Source organism: Odontesthes bonariensis, chromosome 7, assembly GCF_027942865.1.
Source record: "Odontesthes bonariensis isolate fOdoBon6 chromosome 7, fOdoBon6.hap1, whole genome shotgun sequence".
NCBI lineage: Eukaryota > Metazoa > Chordata > Actinopteri > Atheriniformes > Atherinopsidae > Odontesthes > Odontesthes bonariensis.
The window spans coordinates 36,919,626-36,939,239 of record NC_134512.1 but is presented as its reverse complement, the minus strand read 5'-3'; the positions used below and the strand labels follow the sequence as shown (position 1 = coordinate 36,939,239).

The window sequence follows — 19,614 nt, the reverse complement described above, 5'->3', positions numbered from 1 at the left end:
TTTCTTGTGCGCTGAGAACGTGCGAGCAGCTCAGAGGGAACATTGGTGAGGACTGCTGCCTGCTTTTTATCTTCACATTTAGGGGATTTGCTTCCCCTTTACCCAGAAAATCTCCGTCCTGTTGAGCTCAGCTGGAATCTTGGTTGAAAGTGTGACTCCTGAAAGATGAATGTGAAGGTGCCTCCTGACCGATCCGGCGCTGCAGGACTCCCCAAAGCACAGAGCGCTATTGTAGTGTTTGGCGTGCGCGTGCGGCGCTCTGTGGAGCCCGTTGGCGGCTCTGAATCCTGCGGCGGTGAAGCGAAGAGGCAGCCGGCTCAGTGTGTGAGTGCTGGGACAGTAGTTACACTGTCTCTGCTGACACTGTTCCTCTCCCACTCTATTTCTTCCTCTTTTCTCTGACTGTCACATTCCTGCTGCTCAACAGAGCTGCAGTGAGCTGCCAGAGAGTCGCACATTTCACCGGAGAGGAGACGCCGGGCGTCAGTAACCGAGCTGATTAACGGCGTTCTCGGGTAAAAAGTCTGCGGAGCCCTGAACGTTTTCTCCCTGAATGTGGGAAGCGGTTCCTTCTGCTGCCGGGCTCTTAAATAACGACCCGTTTGCCTGAGATCGGCGCATGTTTATCCGGTTTTCTCTGATTCGCTGTGTGTTTTGGAGCTGGGAACTTTAAAACGAGGCGGCGCCGGATCGTGCCCAACGAGGCCCGACTCGCAGTCGGTGCTTCAGCTCATTCCAGAGGCCTTAAATGGGCTGCATTCTCGGCTCTCTGCGGGTCGGCTGAGTCCATCCAAAACCAAACTGGGATGCTCACTGAGGCGCGCTGAAATAGTTTGCCACCACAGAAAACCCTGATGGATGTCCTCCATTGGTTCTTAATGACATTCTTTGGTTTTTGAAGCCAGAATTAAACAATTTAAGCAAGAACTAAGAGATCCAACGCCTTTTCCAGTGGTTAGATTTAAGTGTTAACATAACTGAATGCTCCACAGATACTCAAACCATTCTCACCAGGCTGCAGACTGCACATCTGAATGTTTATAAGAGGATCGTTGCTGAAACCAGAGGTGGAGATACACTTTCCCTAGCTGGAACTGAGGCTGTGTTCGAAACTGCATACTGCATACTGCATACCACATACTACATACCGCATACTACATACTGCATACTGCATAATACATAATACATACTACATACTGCATACTGCATACTACATACTACATACTGCATACTACATACTACATACTGCATCCTGCAAACTACATACCGCATACTACATACCGCATACTACATACCGCATACTACATACCGCATACTGCATACTATATACCGCATACTACATCCTGCATACTACATACTACATACTACATACAACATACTACATACTGCATACTGCATACTACATACTACATACTGCATCCTGCAAACTACATACCGCATACTACATACCGCATACTACATACCGCATACTACATACCGCATACTACATACTACATACAACATACTACATACCGCATACTACATCCTGCATACTACATACTACATACTACATACAACATACTACATACTGCATACTGCGGTAAGGAAAATATAGAGGGTGCCAGTGGTGGAGGAAACAATAAGTGCGTAAGGAACTAGGACGGCGCAGATGCTGTCCTAAGAGGGCGGATCAGGGTAGTTTTTCTTGAAGAGGTGGGTTTTCAGCCTGCGGCCAAAGATGGGCAGCGACTCAGCTGTCCTGATATCAGTCGGGAGATCGTTCCACCATCGGGGTGCCAGAACAGAGAAAAGCCGTGACCGTGTCGATCGTGCGCAGGGACCCCTGAGTGACGGGGCAGCCAGGCGCCTGGTGGCCGCAGAGCGAAGTGGTCGGGCGGGGGTGTAGGGCTCGACCATAGCCTGGAGGTATGAAGGAGCTGTTCCTTCCACTGCCCTGTAGGCCAGCACCAGAGTCTTAAACTGGATGCGAGCAGCTACAGGAAGCCAGTGTAGAGAGCGGAGAAGGGGAGTGGTGAGGGAGAACTTGGGGAGGTTGAACACCAGACGAGCAGCAGCTTTCTGAACCAGCTCCAGAGGTCTGATGGCAGAAGCCGGGGCGCCAGCAAGGAGCGAGCTGTAGTAGTCCAGGCGGGAGATGCCCAGAGCCTGGATGAGCACCTGTGCTGCCTTGTCGGTGAGGAAGGGGCGAATCCTCCGGATGTTGTAGAGGAGGAATCGGCAGGAACGGGTCACTGATGCGATGTTTGGCGAGAACGACAGTTCGTCGTCCAGGGTCACACCCAGATTCCTCGCGGTCCGGGTTGATGTCACCACAGAGTCATCCATGGTGATGGCCAGATCTCTGAACGGGCAGCCCTTCCCCGGGAGAAACACCAGCTCAGTCTTGTCCAGGTTGAGCTTAAGGTGGTGCATCGACATCCACCCCGAGATGTCTGCCAGGCACGCAGCAATGCGTGCTTCCACTTGGGTGTCAGAAGGGGGAAAAGACAGAATCAGCTGGGTGTCGTCTGCATAGCAGTGGTAGGAAAAGTTATGGGAGTGGATGACAGAACCAAGAGATGATGTGTAGAGGGAGAAAAGAAGAGGACCCAGGACCGAACCTTGGGGAACCCCGGTGGTGAGCCTACGTGGCTTCGACACAGACCCTCTCAGTGTGACCTGGTAGGAGCGATCTGTCAGGTAGGATGAGAACATGGAGAGTGCAGAGCCAGAAACCCCCATTCCCTCCAGGGTAGAGAGAAGGATGTCGTGGTTCACTTTTTGTGGAAAGTGCTTTACAATAAAATTATGAGGTTTTTTTTCCACTCTTTGAGTTCTTTTGTGTTTGCTTTTTATCATCTTTTCATTATTTCTGTGAAACATAAAGTTCAGCCAAGTTCGCCCCCTTGAGGACAGAAAAGTCATTGTATAATTGGGTAAGACGAGCAAAAATATCTAACAACCACAGAGAAACGACAAAGCTTCAACTGAACAAAGAGCAGCACACAGAGTTTGGCTTTAAAGGGGATGTCAGCAGCGTGGCCTTCACCAGTTAAACGATGGTCACAGCTTTTTGCATAATTATGCATAATTACGGCCTAATTACGGCATAATTTACACCACAGCATCGCTACGAGCACATTTGTTAAAGGAAAGCCAAATAACTGTCAGGTTTCAGTTAATTTCCTCCTGGTGTGATGCGATGTGTGTCCGTCAGAAAGTAACTGAGCCGGTGACTGTGACCCCCTCTCATCTCCCCCTGCAGGTGAACATCCTGCTGCCAGTGAGCTTCGTGCTGGCCTGCCTCTTCCTCATCATCGTGTCTTTCTGGAAGACTCCGGTGGAGTGCGCCATCGGCTTCGGCATCATCGGCACCGGAGTGCCCGTCTACCTGATCGGCGTGTGGTGGCAGAAGAAACCCAAGTGGCTTCTGCACGGGATCTGTGAGTCTCCTCCTGTGGATGAAATGATGATACTGTTATGAATGAGTTTGTTTTGCCTCCCCGGGTACTCCGGCTTCCTCCCAGCATCCTAAAACACGCATCTGGGGGGAAATCGGTGATTCTAAACTGACTATTGACTACAATTTCATGAAAAATATCTACTTCTTTATTTATAAAGCACTTTAAAACAACAGCAGCTTTACAGACGAAAATCAATAAACATGCAAAAATATGGAAAAGACAACAGAAACAATAAAACAGGATAACAGAAGTAAGAGCAAAAGTCTCAACGCGTTAGAAGCCAAAGAATAAAAATGTGTCTTAAGATTAGATTAGATTGTACTTTATTTGTCCCACAACGGGGAAATTCACTTGCCACAGCAGCAGCAACAGACATGAACAAGAAATTAAAAAAGAGAAATTTAAAAAAAGAGAAAAAGCAAGTACTAAAAGATAAAGTGACCAAAAAGTAAAGTGACCAAGTATAAATAATATTGCACATTGTGAAGTTGAAATGAATAAAATGTAAATAAATACGGATAAAGAAAAATCTCTTTGAGTGGTGGATTATCATGGAAAAGGCAACAACATGATTAGTGGGTGCATGTGTTGAAAAGTCTTAAGATGAGTTTTAATGGTGAACAATAAAAGGCACTTCTGATATGTAGCGGCAGATCGTTCCATAGTTCGGGAGCTAAACACTAAAAGCTCCGTCTCCTCTGAGCTTTAGTTCAGACCTATCGCCCCTATCCTGGCTTCTCTCCTCTGGCTGCCTGTGCATTTTAGGGTTCATTTTAAGATTCTTTTATTTGTTTTTAAAAGTTTACATGTGCTGTGTTTGAAACTGCATACTTCTCTTACTACTCATACTAACTTTTTGAGTTAGTATGTGAGTTTGAGTAAGCGAGAAGTTCCCGGATGCATACTAGATTCTCTGAAATGTTGGGTATGCATCATGAGGTCACTACTCATACTCAAACTACCCAAGATGCAACATAACGTGACGTCGCCGATCGTCATTTCCTGTCAAAACGGCAGTTTCAAGCTAGCTACAACGAGGGTAGGTTCACTTCCTGTTTTCAAAACAAAAGCACCAATTGTATCCTAATGGCTTTCCCTATGATAAAAGGCAACAGGTATTTTATTTTGTGAAAATAACCGGAAGTGCGTTGCTCACTACGGCTAGCTTTAGTAGCGCCGAATTCGTGGGAACAAAATTGTAAACAGCCGGTATTTAGTCAGGTTTTCAACACGTTGGGGATCTAAACGACTACTTTCTCGCCTGAAAATGTTTCAAATGTTGCTAAAGTTTACAGGGTTTAGAGCTTAAGAGAAATCAGCTTCAGGCCGGCTGATTTCGGCTCGGGCAGGAGCGAAATGCATTGTGGGTAAACACTCTGCATACTGTCTGATCGAGTATGTAGTATGCGGTTTCAAACACAGCCACTGCGTTACATATAAAAATGGTACAGGAAAACACATTATTGGTCTAATAAATTAGATTAGATTAGGTCTGGTATTGGATTTTGATCAGGGATGTGGTCGGATGGTGACGCTCACAGCGTGCCGTGTGTGTGTGTTTTGCAGTTTCCACCACGGCCATGTGTCAGAAGGTGATGGAGGTGGTGCCGCAGGAGTCCTAGGAGCCCCTCGCCTTTTTTCTTGGGCCAATCCGACTCCACCGACTGTGACTTCAGGGCTCTGACATCACAACTGATAAAGCTCGACCTGTGTTGATGCGTCTCTCTCGCGCACACACACACACACACTCACACACACACCCACCTGACCAAGGTGTTGGAGCCACCGTGTCTTTGCTGTTAACTGTTTGTTCCTCCTGTTACTGATACGTTTGGGTTGTTAATTGTGGGCACTACCATTTGTAGTTCTGTATGCAGTGTTGTTGTTTTTTTCTACTGTGATTCGTTTCTCTGTTTTCATGTGAAAAATCGGCTTCGACGCTCGAGAAGCCGGACTTAAAACGTTCACAGGGACTGAGGTTTGGCCGCGGTCCTTGGGCGGGTTCGTGTTGCTCGTCGCCGTGGCGCTCATGACGCCGTCCCGCCCGCTGCTGTGACCCCGCTGCAGGGAGCGGGTGGATGGAAGGGCTTGAATGGAGGTTGTGTATGAGACAGATGTGTTCCAGCACATGTGGCCTTGCTCCTTTGTTTTTACTTTAATGCAGGTCAGTAAATGAAGCCATTTTTAAAAAAATTGTTTTATTTGTCCGGCGAATGTCTTGGCCTCCAGAAGTTTTCCGTTTTTTTTCCCTAATTAACGTGCAATCTACTGATGTCACCGTGCAGGATTAAAGTAAAGTTCTTCAGGTCGTCATGAGGTCAGGTCGACAGAGCAGACACCGACAGGAGGAGGGTGAAAAGTGGGTTAAAACGTGTTCCTTTTCTGCTGATTATTGATCGTTATCTGGGTCAGCGCTCCCAGTTTCACTGCGGCGATCGATGCCTGTGGTCACCGAGTCTGGATCCCAGAGCTGGGCCTCCATCAGAGAGAGTTTGGGATGAGCACACTGGATGGGAGTGTTTTGTGTCTGTGGGTACATACCTGCACAGGTGTGCGCCTGTGGAGGAGGTTCCACTCTGGTCTTCAAATTTTCACAAACGTTATTTTACATGGAAGTTGCTGTTATTTTCACTGTTTTTTTGTCCTGTTTTGGGATCCTTGGTGTGGGTGGAAGGTGGCTGAAAAGTCCCCTCTTTTCTTCTCATTTCCCAGTTTGTACAGCCTCGGTTCCTTTCCTCGCCTCCTCGGTTCCTTTCCTCGCCTCCTCGCCTTTGTCCCTTCAGTCCTCGTCTTTTCTTTGGTTTTTCACTCCACAAAAACAGCGACAGTTACGGCAGAAAATAGTTCTGTTTTATTAACGTCGACCGCCCTCCTGTCGACGGGCCAAAAGTGCGCGTCGTGTCGCCGTGGAAACGGAGGCAGGAGGGGTTAACGCGTATGTTTTAGAGGTAGAACCGTTCTAACACTCCAGCCATCGCCAGAGCCGATGGAAAACTAACCCGAGTAGTGCTGTAGAAAGTTTATTTATTTATTTCTAGAACACCTTTATGTTTATTGTTATTAGTTGCTCTAATTTGTTTACAGGGTATTTTTGTGGAAAGTGCTTTACAATAAAATTTTGAGTTGTTTTTTTTTCCACTCTTTGAGTTCTTTTGTGTTTGCTTTTTATCATCTTTTCATTATTTCTGTGAAACATAAAGTTCAGCCAAGACCAAAAACGTTAAAGGGACAGTTCGCCTCTTTTGACATGAAGCTGTATGACATCCCATATCAGCAACATCATTTCTGAACATCTTCTTACCCCCTGCTGCGTCCTGTGAGCAGAGTTCCAGCCTCGTTTTGGTGTTGATGAAGGTAGTCCGGCTAGTTGGCTGGGGTTTAAAAAATAAAGCGTTTTGCTTCTCAAAACAATATGCGTTCAACAGAGTAATACATTTGCATCACAAAATGGTTCTCCAGGAAAAAGTCAGACCGACAGCCGCGCCTGTTACGGTGTTTGCTGCTCGGTCTGCACAGCAGGCAGTGATACGAAGGGAGAGAAAATAGAGCCAAGCGATTGTGAGGTCTGACTTTTTCCTGGAGAACCATTTTGTGATGTAAATGTATTACTCTGTTGAACGCATATTGTTTTGATTCAAGATTCAAAGTTTTATTTGTCACATGCATTGTTATACATGGTACAACATGCAGTGAAATTACCTTGACCGCCGTCCACAAAATATAAACTAGGTAGCAAAGTAACATTAATGGAAAGTTAAAGTAAAATTAAAAATTCCTAAATTAGAATAGTAGAATATCAAATGAAATATATAAGCAAGATTAAAGTACACAATAAGATTAAAAATATTTACATATAGAATAAAATAGAGTGCAAAATAAAGTAAAGTAACGTAAATATACGTATGTGCACAGGTTAAAGTCCGGGGTTTGAGAAGCAAAACGCTTTATTTATTAAACCCCAGTCAACTAGCCGGACTACCTTCATCAACACCAAAACGAGGCTGGAACTCTGCTCACAGGACGCAGCAGGGGGTAAGAAGATGTTCAGAAATGATGTTGCTGATATGGGATGTTACACAGCTTCATGTCAAAAGAGGCGAACTGTCCCTTTAAAGGTTAAATTGTCTGAGATAATAAGAGAATTGGGCGCAACTCCAACATCACAACATCTCACTCAGGATTTAATGAAACCTGGAGGAGACTCAAACGGATATTAATGTCCTGCAAACATCGGCAATTCATTTGGGTGTATTGATATGATTAAAAAGTCAGTCCAGTTAATTATGACCTGCCCTCAGCACAGCCTGCTAACAGCCTTCTGCCAACCAGCTGTTTACCTCCAGATGCTGCAGAAACACTGATGATGTCACTCTGTTTGCCCTCGACACACCTGCAGAGACGATAACAGAAACGGCTCCAAGACTCAGCTAAACTTTTCAGATGAGGAAACAGTTTCTGTGCATTTTATTCTTTTCCATCTGGGCAAAGATGATCAGAATCAATGGTGCTTTTAATAATAATTACTTTCTTACGTGATTGCATATGGAAACCGAGCGGTTGAGACGTTTAAGGCTGGTTTACTTCCACAAATGGTCAATGAGATACAACAAAGTCCCTGAAAATGTGAATAGAAGAGGATTGTGTGGTCAGGCTTCCTTAAAACGCACTGAAAACCCAAAGAGAGTTTAAAAAAAAAACTCCGACACACTGAAGCGTTCCTGAAAAAAATGGACCAGTCGTCAACGTTCATTTCTGAGCCTTTGAAGTGGATAAACATGGAAGATGTTTATTGTGAATTATAAACGATCCCTGATGTTAATCATTAATATAACAGAAAAAAACACGTGTAGGAGCTATTTGTAGAGTTAGCTTTTGTTTTTTGGTTCTAGTTGTACATTTAATTTGCTAATTATGAGTAACTTTATTTGATTAATTTCAGTGCTTTATTTAGATTAGATTTTTTGCTAATATTCTTTGTTAGTTATTTGTTTAGAGTATTTTGCTAATTGGGTCACACTGGGCACCTGGAGTCCCAGCATGCACCTGGGTGGGCCCATGGTTTTATACCAGGGAAAAGGAGAGAGCAGCAGGTTTTCTTTGTTCTTTTGTTTGTTTTATTGTTTGGAAATAAATCATCAGAAAACGCAAGAATTCATTTTTGGACATTCATCTTCTTTTGCCTGCGTTAAACCACATCCCCCATGGTGCATCAGTGGTCTTTTGATTTAGTTTGGTTTAAGTTTAATTAGTTTTTTATGGACAAATGGCCACTACAACACGTGTTGGTGACGCGTTCTGAAAATGGCGACGTAGAAAAATGTCTGATACTTGCTGCTATCTGGTCTTTAATGAGCTAAATATGCCCGTTTCTGCCTTATTTACCTCCAGCGTGGCTTCGCTGTCTGCTCACGTAACCACGGTGACGCTTCCTCTTTAGGGTTCCTGAGCTTGTAACTTTTCTTATGTGCCCTTTAATGTGTTTTATTTCCACGGTCGATGGAATCTAAGTGCCATTAGATTTACTTTAGACTCAAATCAAAGTGAGTCGAAAGTTTTCTTTTTGTTTCAACAGGTCATTCCTCCTCCTGCACTGGAAAAAAATCAAAACCTTACCAAGTATATTTGTCTGATTTCTAGTCCAAATATCTCATTACATTTAATATAAGACACAATTGCCTAACAAGTACTATTTCAGCCAGATATAGGGACTTATGGAATGTATACAATACATCTGGAATATCTTGTTAAGTGAAAAAGTCTTGAAAACAAATTGTTTTGAGTCACATATCATATGAAACAAGCTTTTTTTTCTTACATTTGAAGAGGTTTTTAAGCTAATTTCAAGATCACTTTTATCTCAAAAGTCCTAAATATCACATTTTATTTCAAGAAATCTTGACAAGCCGATTTTCACTAGTTCCATTGGCAGATTTTTTTTTTGCTTATTTCAAGCAAAAACGTCTTTCATTTGTTGTTTTTCTTACTTATTTTTGGAGGGGCATTTTTTCCAGTGTGGTGAACGTGAATGTTTGGAGGTTCTGTTGAGATAAGCAGCCAAAAGCATAATCCCACACATACTGTTTACATCTTTTTGTCAAACCAAATGGGTTGTGTGATCAATTAATTGTTTAAAATGACTTTTCTCAGACCAGTTAACTGTCAGTTTTCCTGGTGCCTCTGTGCTGACTTCAGTGTATTTGTAGTATTCAGTTTGCTGTCTTTGTACCTTTGTTAATCTGCCTCTCATTCAGCTCTGTGGCCTCTGCGGTGCGGAAGAACGACCTGTTTTAAGGTTTATTTGGTCCGATTTGCTCTTCATTAACTCGGTGCAAAGTGCTTTTTCAAGCTCTTCTCACAATCCTCAGCAGAAAGGTTCGGATGCGGAGGTGCCGCAGTATCAAAGTTAAGAAATATTTACAAGTTACCTGCTGGTTTGTGCCTCTGCAGAGGAGAAAAATGACCAAAATGGCTCCTTTTCTGCTCTACAAGAACACAACTTGATGGATAATTCTCCAAAGAGTCCAACTACACTTTGAGTTCAGATGAAGTTGCATCAGTTTGTTGAGTGGAAGCAACATTTACCCTTTATGTATTTCATGTTTTTTATTCGGGAGAACAAAATAAAAAACGGACAACAATCCCGAAGCTTGTCTTTATTAAAAGATGAAAGTTCACAAACTGAACGACGAATGTTTCCTTCAGATGTCGAGCAGCCGGTGATGATCACGTGATGATCGGTGCAAACTGTGTCAGATTAACAGGAAGTTTAATCCTGTGAAGTATTCTGAGCATTTGATGCAGCCAGGCGGAGGAAGTCGGCTGAACCGAGGTCAGTTCACTCTGAAAAAAGTGACTTTTTGGTGAAGTAAACTATTAGAGTAACTGTCAGCATTTCTACCTTTTATTTTTAAGATTCAGTAAGAACTAGAGCTTCTTAAGTAAAATTAAATTAAATTTTATTAACGTAATACATGAATTATGGGGGAAGAGTAAGCTTTACTTAGGTTTCCTCATACAATTTAAATGTTTAATAGTTGTATGTACATAAACCTAGAAATACTACATAAACTTTACTCTGAAAGTGTATCGTTAAAATCTACTAAGTTACTTCATAACAGCAAATACTACAGATATATAAAATTTACTTAAAGTTTTGAGTAAAATGATGTTCCTGCCTATGAAAAACAAGTAGACTTTACTTCATTTGTTTAAATAAATATAACTTAAAACTTAGATGTAATTAAGTAAATGTTACTTAACCTCTTCAAAACTGTTATGTTTTATGGTGAGTAAAATGTACTTGATATTGCAGCATTAAACATTTGAGTGCAAATACTTACAAAGTGTTTTTTTAAGTAAATCTTATGAGTTGTTTTTTTTCAGTGTGCGGTCTCGTGCTGGAGCTTATGAACGAGGCGAGGAAGCTGAATCCTGAGCAATGCAAAGAAGGATTTACGCAGTTTTCTGCACTTTACCCTGAAAGTTCACGAGCTGCAACAACTTAACAGTTTGTCTTTGTAACGTTTTACTCATATTTTCAATAATTAGCCACTTAAACTGTAAATGTTTGTCCTTTGAGCTGATGTCATGCAGCACGTAGAAGTGAATAAATCCCTGCAAGTGCAGCATCACTGACGACTAGGGCTGGGCAACGATTAAAATGTTTAATCTGATTAATCACATGATTTCCCTGATTAATCACGATTAATCGCATTTGTACGCAAAATCCAAAAATGAATCTAAAAGTAGCGTATAGCTTTTAGCATTTAGCTTTATTTTAAATGTGCTGCCATATGAATGAAAGTGCCATAACATTTGTTGTGCAAACACACTTTTAACATCAGCATCTTTCTGTAGTTTTTATGTAGAAGCCTCGCTCCACTGTCTGTTTCCTTGAATGACTTGCTGCTATCAGTTGTGTGTTTTGCCTTTAAGTGATATTTTAGACTGGAACTACTACGCTGAGAAGACAATTCAACTTGGCAGTGTTTACAGATGACTTTGGTTCTGTCGACTCCGCCGTCTGGAAGAACTTTAAAATGAAAATGGCCGAGTAAAAGTTCCGTACCCTTCTCCATGTTTGGTGGATCCGCCGATTACTTTCTTTTCCTGTTCCACAGCAGACAGCAACAGACTTTTACAAAATAAAAGCCTGTGAGCAACAGACTTTTACAGAATAAAAACCTGTCAACAACAGACTTTTACAAAATAAAAGCCTGTGAGCAACAGACTTTTACAAAATAAAAGCCAAAATAAAAACCCGGTTTGAGTCCCGCATCGGACGGCCCTGTGCTGCGTGTTGTTCCCCCTCTCTCTGCCCCCTGCTTCCTGTCTCTCTGAACTTTCCTATCCATTAAAGGCACAAAAGCCCCCAAAAAATAATAATTAAAAAAAAAATGGAAGTGCACGAATGGAGCAGGAGATTGACAGGCGGATCGGTGCGGCGTCTGCAGTGATGCGGGCTCTGCACCGGCCCGTCGTGGTGAAGAAGGAGCTGAGCCAGAAGGCGAAGCTCTCGATTTACCGGTCGATCTGTGTTCCTACCCTCACCTATGGTCACGAGCTGTGGGTAGTGACCGAAAGAACGAGATCGCGAATACAAGCGGCCGAAATGAGTTTCCTCCGCAGGGTGTCTGGGCTCTCCCTTAGAGATAGGGTGAGAAGCTCGGTCATCCGGGAGGGGCTCGGAGTAGAACCGCTGCTCCTCCGCATCCAGAGGAGTCAGATGAGGTGGCTCGGGCATCTGGTGAGAATGCCTCCTGGGGCATCTGGTTAGGATGCCTCCTGGGGCATCTGGTTAGGATGCCTCCTGGACGCCTCCCCGGTGAGGTGTTCCGGGCCCGTCCCACTGGGAGGAGGCCCCGGGGAAGACCCAGGACACGCTGGAGAGACTATGTCTCTCGGCTGGCCTGGGAACGCCTCGGGGTCCCCCCAGAAGAGCTGGAGGAAGTGGCCGGGGACAGGGACGTCTGGGTCTCTTTGCTCAAGCTGCTGCCCCCGCGACCCGATCCCCGGACCAGCGGAAGATAATGGATGGATGGATGGATGGAAACTTGCGTTAATGTGCGATAAAATATTTATCGGGGTTAAATAATTAACGAGTTAACGCGATAATAACGACTTAACTCGCCCAATCCTACTGACGACTGAATAATTAAGAAATGCTATCACCTGCCTTTGTTTATAGCTTGTTAAGTGGAGTATTTCCACTTATGAACAACCAAAACAATAAAAACTGAACTCATCTGTGATTGCAGCCCAGTCACCAGTGTGATGACTCAGTTAAATTTATTCTCTGTTTGGTTCGGTCAGTCAACGCTGGAGATTTGGTGTCAAACAGAGTCTTCCAGAACCCCGGATGTTCCTCACAAACACGGGCCAAACAAAGTGTTGCGATGACATGTGCCCCTGGGTAAGGGAAATGCTAAATGGCATTGCTTTTCCCTGGTGACTGGGCTGGTGATTTTCTGTGAGCTCCAGAAGCTTCTCAGTTTTAGATCCTCTGAGGCATGGCTGAGTGACGGCTCCACGTGGAAAACAATCATCCGAGTGTGAGCCTTCATGAGGATGGAAAAGCAAACTCTCAGCAGGGGTCTCAAACTGATCCGTGAACGGGCCGGTGCTGCTGCAGGTTTCTGTTCCAACCCTGCAGCAGCAAAGCCGACTGCTTTCATTCAATCAACTGAACTGTCTGCACTGAAGGTCTTAACCTGCAGCCACACCGGCCCTTTCACGCATCAGTTTGAGACCCCTGTGCTAAAGGCTTAAAGCTATATGAATGTAGCTTCTGATATTTTCTCGTGATGGTATTTATTTTTTTGGCCTCCAGTCAAGCCAAAGCTTCGGAGGATGTTGAAGTCACATGTGCAGCACCAGTTAAAGTCTGAAATATGCCAATAAAGGTTTTATGTATCTGAAGAACACAGCAGAGCTTCAGAAGCCGCTAATACATTTTTGAAGAAGGTGGTTTTGGGAAAAGACGTGGCTTACAGCTCCAGAACAGCTTCGTAAGGCAAGGCAAGGCAATTTTATTTATAGAGCACAATTCATACACAGGGCAATTCAAAGTGCTTCACAGCTACATAAAATCACAAGAAGGCAATAAAATCATTAAAAAGAAATAAAAAATTAAATTAAATTAAAAAGAAATATTTAAAAAAAAATTAAAAACCCATTAAAATAATCATTAATTAATTAAAAAGTGAAGAATGCAGATAAAATACTTCCAGGTGTCATATGGACAGCTAAATAGAACTGTTTTCAGCCTGGATTTAAACATTGTCAGAGTTGAGGCCTGTCTCGTAACACCTTCATTTACTCGTTACAGGAAGTAACGGGGAGTGTGTGATGTTGACCACTGGATAAACCAAAGCAAATATTGCAGGTCCCTGATGAATGCAGCGGTTTGGAAACTACAAGTCTTCTAGACCAACTTCCAACAGAGAAGAAACAGAAGTATTTAGCAGGTGGATGGTTTCTGATTGTCTTTGCAGAGATCTCTGTGGGCTGTTTTTCACTCTGCAGCAGGAAGCACCTGAAACAGCTGTTCCAGCGCTCTGCAGGGGTTGCACACACGCAGCAATGTTGACATGCATACAAGTCAAAAAGAGCTGCAGCAGAGTCTGATAAGCAGAAACAAAAAGAGGGGGTGTTCTCTGAAGCCGCTGCAGGTTGCAGCAACATCAGCTGACCCAGAGAGTCGGCCTACAAACAGCCTGAGTGTGAGAGCAGATCATGTGACTGTTTTCTACGTGTGTGTGGGGGGTTGGACACAAACGTTCACTTACACACATAATAAAACAACCGTTTAAATAAATGATTTGCATAAATATTTGCATGTAGACTTTGAATTGATGTACAGAACACGTGTTTCAGGCAGATTCTTATCAACCGGTGAAGTAAAGCATGCAGCCAAGAACCACGAAAGCTGTTTTCATTCAAGAACAGCAAGATGTCTTGTACCAGACCTCAGGTGCCCCCCCCCCACAGAGCCATGATAGCAGCATCATGGCATCAGTTTGGAATTACATGAAACTTAACCGAGTTTCAGTCATCCATCCACCCATTTTCTATACTCGCTTAATTCAATTCAGGGTCGTTGGGCGAGAGGCAGGGTACACCCTGGATGGGCCACACAAAATGAACAACCACTCACACTCACTCCTGTCAGCAGCATAACAGAGAGAAGATACATGTCTTTGGATAATATGTCCGAGGGGAAGCATGTAAAAACAAAATAAAAGTGGTCCTAAACATGACCCTTGTGGGACACCGTGTTTTACAGGATAGAAATGTTCCACACTTGAAGAAGGATGACCCTGACTTGTGTGGATTTTTAGTTGCCTTTAGTGAAACATTATTCTGTAAAAAGGATAAAAAATGGAGAGCAGATGTCAACATCTGGTAGTTTTGGACTAACAGCTGGACGCTTACAGGCTAACTTCTGTAACAACTGGACGCTTACAAGCTAACTTCTGTAACAACTGGACGCTTTCAGGCTAACTTCTGTAACAACTGGACGCTTACAGGCTAACTTCTGTAACAGCTGGACGCTTACAGGCTAACTTCTGTAACAACTGGACGCTTAAAGGCTAACTTCTGTAACAACTGGACGCTTACAGGCTAACTTCTGTAACAACTGGACGCTTACAGGCTAACTTCTGTAACAACTGGACGCTTTCAGGCTAACTTCTGTAACAACTGGACGCTTACAGGCTAACTTCTGTAACAACTGGACGCTTACAGGCTAACTTCTCTAACAACTGGACGCTTTCAGGCTAACTTCTGTAACAGCTGGACGCTTACAGGCTAACTTCTGTAACAACTGGACGCTTACAGGCTAACTTCTGTAACAACTGGACGCTTTCAGGCTAACTTCTGTAACAACTGGACGCTTACAGGCTAACTTCTGTAACAACTGGACGCTTACAGGCTAACTTCTGTAACAACTGGACGCTTTCAGGCTAACTTCTGTAACAACTGGACGCTTACAGGCTAACTTCTGTAACAACTGGACGCTTACAGGCTAACTTCTCTAACAACTGGACGCTTTCAGGCTAACTTCTGTAACAGCTGGACGCTTACAGGCTAACTTCTGTAACAGCTGGACGCTTACAGGCTAACTTCTGTAACAACTGGACGCTTACAGGCTAACTTCTGTAACAACTGGACGCTTTCAGGCTAACTTCTGTAACAACTGGACGCTTTCAGGCTAACTTCTGTGTGGCCCTGTGATGGACTGGCGACCTGTCCAGGGTGCACCCCGCCTCTCGCCCGTTTCAGCAGGTATAGAAAATGGATGGATGGGATCACATTTCGCTCACATCAGACACTGATTTATATTTAGCAGAAAATGTTGCTGATTCAAAACCAGTTGCCGGCATTTTTTTAAAATAATAAGATTTTTAAAAAATCATGATACATTTTATCATTTCTAACCCTTTAAAACTCACATTTAATCGTGACCTGCAGGAGATATTAGGAGGTTTTTTTTTTATTATTGGACCTCATTGTGAGCTTGTTCTCACACTCGTTCTCACAGCTGCTGATGAAGGCCGTGTGAGAGGAAACCAGATAAGACAGCGAACGCAGCTTAACAAACAGTCTGCATCTACAGACGAAAGGGAATATGGATAGGTGTGAGCTCGGGTTTTCACTTCCCTTTACAAACACACACATATGCACGTAGACGTTGGGCGGAGATCAAACAGTCGCTGTTTGCTTGTGCTTGTCCTTCTCTATTGTTCGTGAGGTTTAAAGGAGCAAAGAGGAAGAAGAAACGATACACAAACCAAGAACAAATGCATTTACAGGACGACACAGATGCAAGGATGAGCGGTTGGTGTTTGAAATCCCAGCTAATCTACAGCTAACATCTGTGCACGATTGGATCACTGAAAGGACCCGACGCACATCTGCCCAGGGGCCAAACATGTCAGGTGGTCAGGAGCCTCTGTTTGAGTCAGGAAAACTGAGCAGGGGAGATTTCTTATTGGAAAGACAAATGACAAATGAAGCAATGAAACATAAGTCAAAACAGCCTCCTGAGTGGGAATATAAATAAAACTTTAAAGAAAAAAGAAGCCATGATTGAAAATCAACCCGAAATAGATGCAAAATGAACACTAATAGATGTCCAATCACAACAAGGCAAGGCAGGTTTATCTGTACGGCACAATTCAACAACAAGGTGATTCAAAGTGCTTTACAGATGCATTTAAGCAACAGTAGAAATAAAAAGCATGATTCAAATTGTAAACAAAAAAGAAAGAAATAAGAACAATAGATAGAATCAGATGAAATCAGTAGTTAAAATATGATTAAACACATAAGAAAAAAATTCCAGATGACCAACAAGAGTCACAATGATTAGAAAGACAAAAATAAAAAGCTGAATGAAGACAAAGATGTCAAATGACTGCAAGAATGCACACTTGTCTACAAATTCAAAATACACTGAAATGTTCGTGAAGCCAAGAGGAACAGACACCAAATGACCACCAAAATAAAAATACAAAAATGAACACAGACTGAGAAACTAAGACAAAACAGCAGCAGAAAAAGAGACTTTTTTATGATCATTTTGTGCTGCTTTCAGGGTGTAGAAGGGTCGGAAAAGCCTCCACATGCGCCCATCGTCTCACTATCTGTCCGTTCATCTGGACTTTATTTGTTTGACTGTCTGAGCCAAATAAACAGGCTGAATATAAAGGCTGAGCGGTCACATTATTTATGAGACGGTAGAGAGGAGCTTGGATCGGTTACCTGGAAGAAAAAATCATCCAAACAACAACGTTCAAAATAAAATAATAAAATAAAATAAAATAAATTAATTTGTATAGCGCATTTCATGTACAAAACAATTCAAAGTGCTTCACATAAAATAAAAGAATTGCAGCAGGGAGTGTAAGAAGCATTAAAAATACATAAAAGAACATAAAGAGAAACAAATTAAATAATTGAAATGATTAAAAACAAGCAACAGTCCAGATAAGTTCAAAGATATCGTGCAGATTTCATGCATAGACACATGAGAACAGAAATGTCTTTAACCTGGATATAAAAATGTCTCCATTTGGTGAAAGTTTAATCTCCACTGGCAGTTTGTTCCACTTGTTTGCAGCATAACAGCTAAATGCTGCTTCTCCATGTTTAGTCTGGACTCTGGACTGGACCAGCTGACCTGAGTCCTTGGATCTCAGAGCTCTGCTGGCTTTATATTCTCTGAACAGATCACAGATTGTAAACCATCAGCAGGCTTTTAACATCTATTCTGTGACTGACTGGAAGCCAGAGTAAAGATTTTAAAGCTGCTGTGATGTGTTCAGATCTCTTAGTCCGGGTTAAAACTCCAGCAGCAGCGTTCTGGATGAGCTGCAGATGTTTAATGCTCTTTATGGGAAGTCCAGTTAAAGGAGCGTTACAGTGATGGAGTCTACTGGAGATGAATGCATGGATGAGTTTCTCCTGGTCTGTTTGGGAGAGGAAACCTTTAATTCTGTTGATGTTTCTCTTGTTAAGCCACACACGCCCAATGGAGACCCTCTGCATGTGCGTGTTGATTTGTAATCAGGTATCATCATCCTTGCTCATCCTTTTATTCCCTTCTTGCAGCGTCAGTCACGAGCAGACGTGCAGGCTAACAGGCAGGCGGCACGATGCTGACGCACCAGAGCTGAGTCACAGCAGCGTTTGTGAGTGTTAGTGAAGAGGGACCCAGGTGCATTTCAGCCATCAGTGCTTAAGTGCTCAGAGGAGACGTCCATGCTCCTTTTAGCTTCTGGGCCGGTCATGTTGAATCAGAGCATGATGTCAGACAAAGCCGACTTATGCCAAATGCCACCCTGTAAACCCACAATAAGGAAGTTCAAGTGAAAAAACACTAAAAGCAAATTAAACGAGAATAAAATGCACAAACTGAAACCAAAGTCAACGGTCAAGTAGTTTAAAAGCTAATATTATCAAAGCAAACCGGCTGAAATCCATCAAACACAAGTCCAATGAAATCAGATTAAAATCTGACAAACTGAGGTTAAAACGGTCAGTTCTGTTAAAGAGACGTTAAATGACTTAAACTCAAAAATTCTCATCAATCTGCACAAAATAAAGTCAATTAAATCTATTCAGTTCCAAGTCAAAATGAGTCTGTTACAGCCACATCAGGAAAAATAACTAAAACAAGCTAAAGCAAACTCACTGCTATGACTTTTTTTTGTTTCTTTTATGCAAATTACAGTGTGCAGGCGCTGGGCTCTGATTGGCTAAGACTTCAAGAGCGTAGAGGATTGGCTACCGGGGAGAAGACCTGGGACGGCAGGTGGACTAATCTCAACTTAACTGCAGCCATAAAAGAAAAAGGCCTTAAAGGGACAGTTCGCCTCTTTTGACATGAAGCTGTGTAACATCCCATATCAGCAACATCATTTCTGAAGTAAACACCGTAACAGGTGCAGCTATCGCTAGGTGGCTAGGGACTGCTCGGTCTGTTCTTCGGTCTGCACAGTTTTACATTGGACGCATTGATATCAAGGTAGGCAAAAATAGCGCCAAGCGATTGTGAGGTCTGACTTTTTCCTGGAGAACCATTTTGTGATGCAAATGTATTACTCTGTTGAACGCATATTGTTTTGAGAAGCAAAACGCTTTATTTTTTAAACCCCAGCCAACTAGCCGGACTACCTTCATCAACACCAAAACGAGGCTGGAACTCTGCTCACAGGACGCAGCAGGGGGTAAGAAGATGTTCATAAATGATGTTGCTGATATGGGATGTCATACAGCTTCATGTCAAAAGAGGCGAACTATCCCTTTAATGTGACGTGTGCTGTGGAGAAAACAGAAGACCAATAAGAAGAGAAGAAACAAGTTTGGGGTTGTTTAGCCAGCTGTGTGATTGGTTTTGTGAAATATGTTGTTAGAATATATGAACCTTCTATAGATGCTCTAATCAGTGGGTTAACTCATATATATTATATACACACATATATATATATATTAGAGCTGGGCGAGTTTATTCGTTAATTATTTAACGCCGAAAAAATATTTTATCACGCATTAACGCAGTTTGTATTTATTTATTTACTTAAATTACAAAAACATTTACACATTTTTTTTGTTTCTTTTATGAATAGGAAAGTTCAGAGAGACAGGAAGCAGGGGGCAGAGAGAGGGG

The 19,614-nt window shown here is 42.9% G+C and overlaps 1 protein-coding gene across 1 annotated transcript in view; it reads left to right on the top strand.

The window, feature by feature from the left end:
• slc7a5 (solute carrier family 7 member 5) overlaps positions 1-6,581 on the top strand; it is a 33,037-nt gene extending 26,456 nt beyond the window's left edge. Inside the window, exons 9-10 of the mRNA XM_075470719.1 lie at positions 3,245-3,422; positions 5,010-6,581. Coding sequence (XP_075326834.1) covers positions 3,245-3,422; positions 5,010-5,065 — 234 coding nt within the window. The 3' untranslated portion in view covers positions 5,066-6,581. The remainder of the gene's footprint in view (positions 1-3,244; positions 3,423-5,009) is intronic.
• The last annotated feature ends 13,033 nt before the right edge of the window (positions 6,582-19,614 follow it).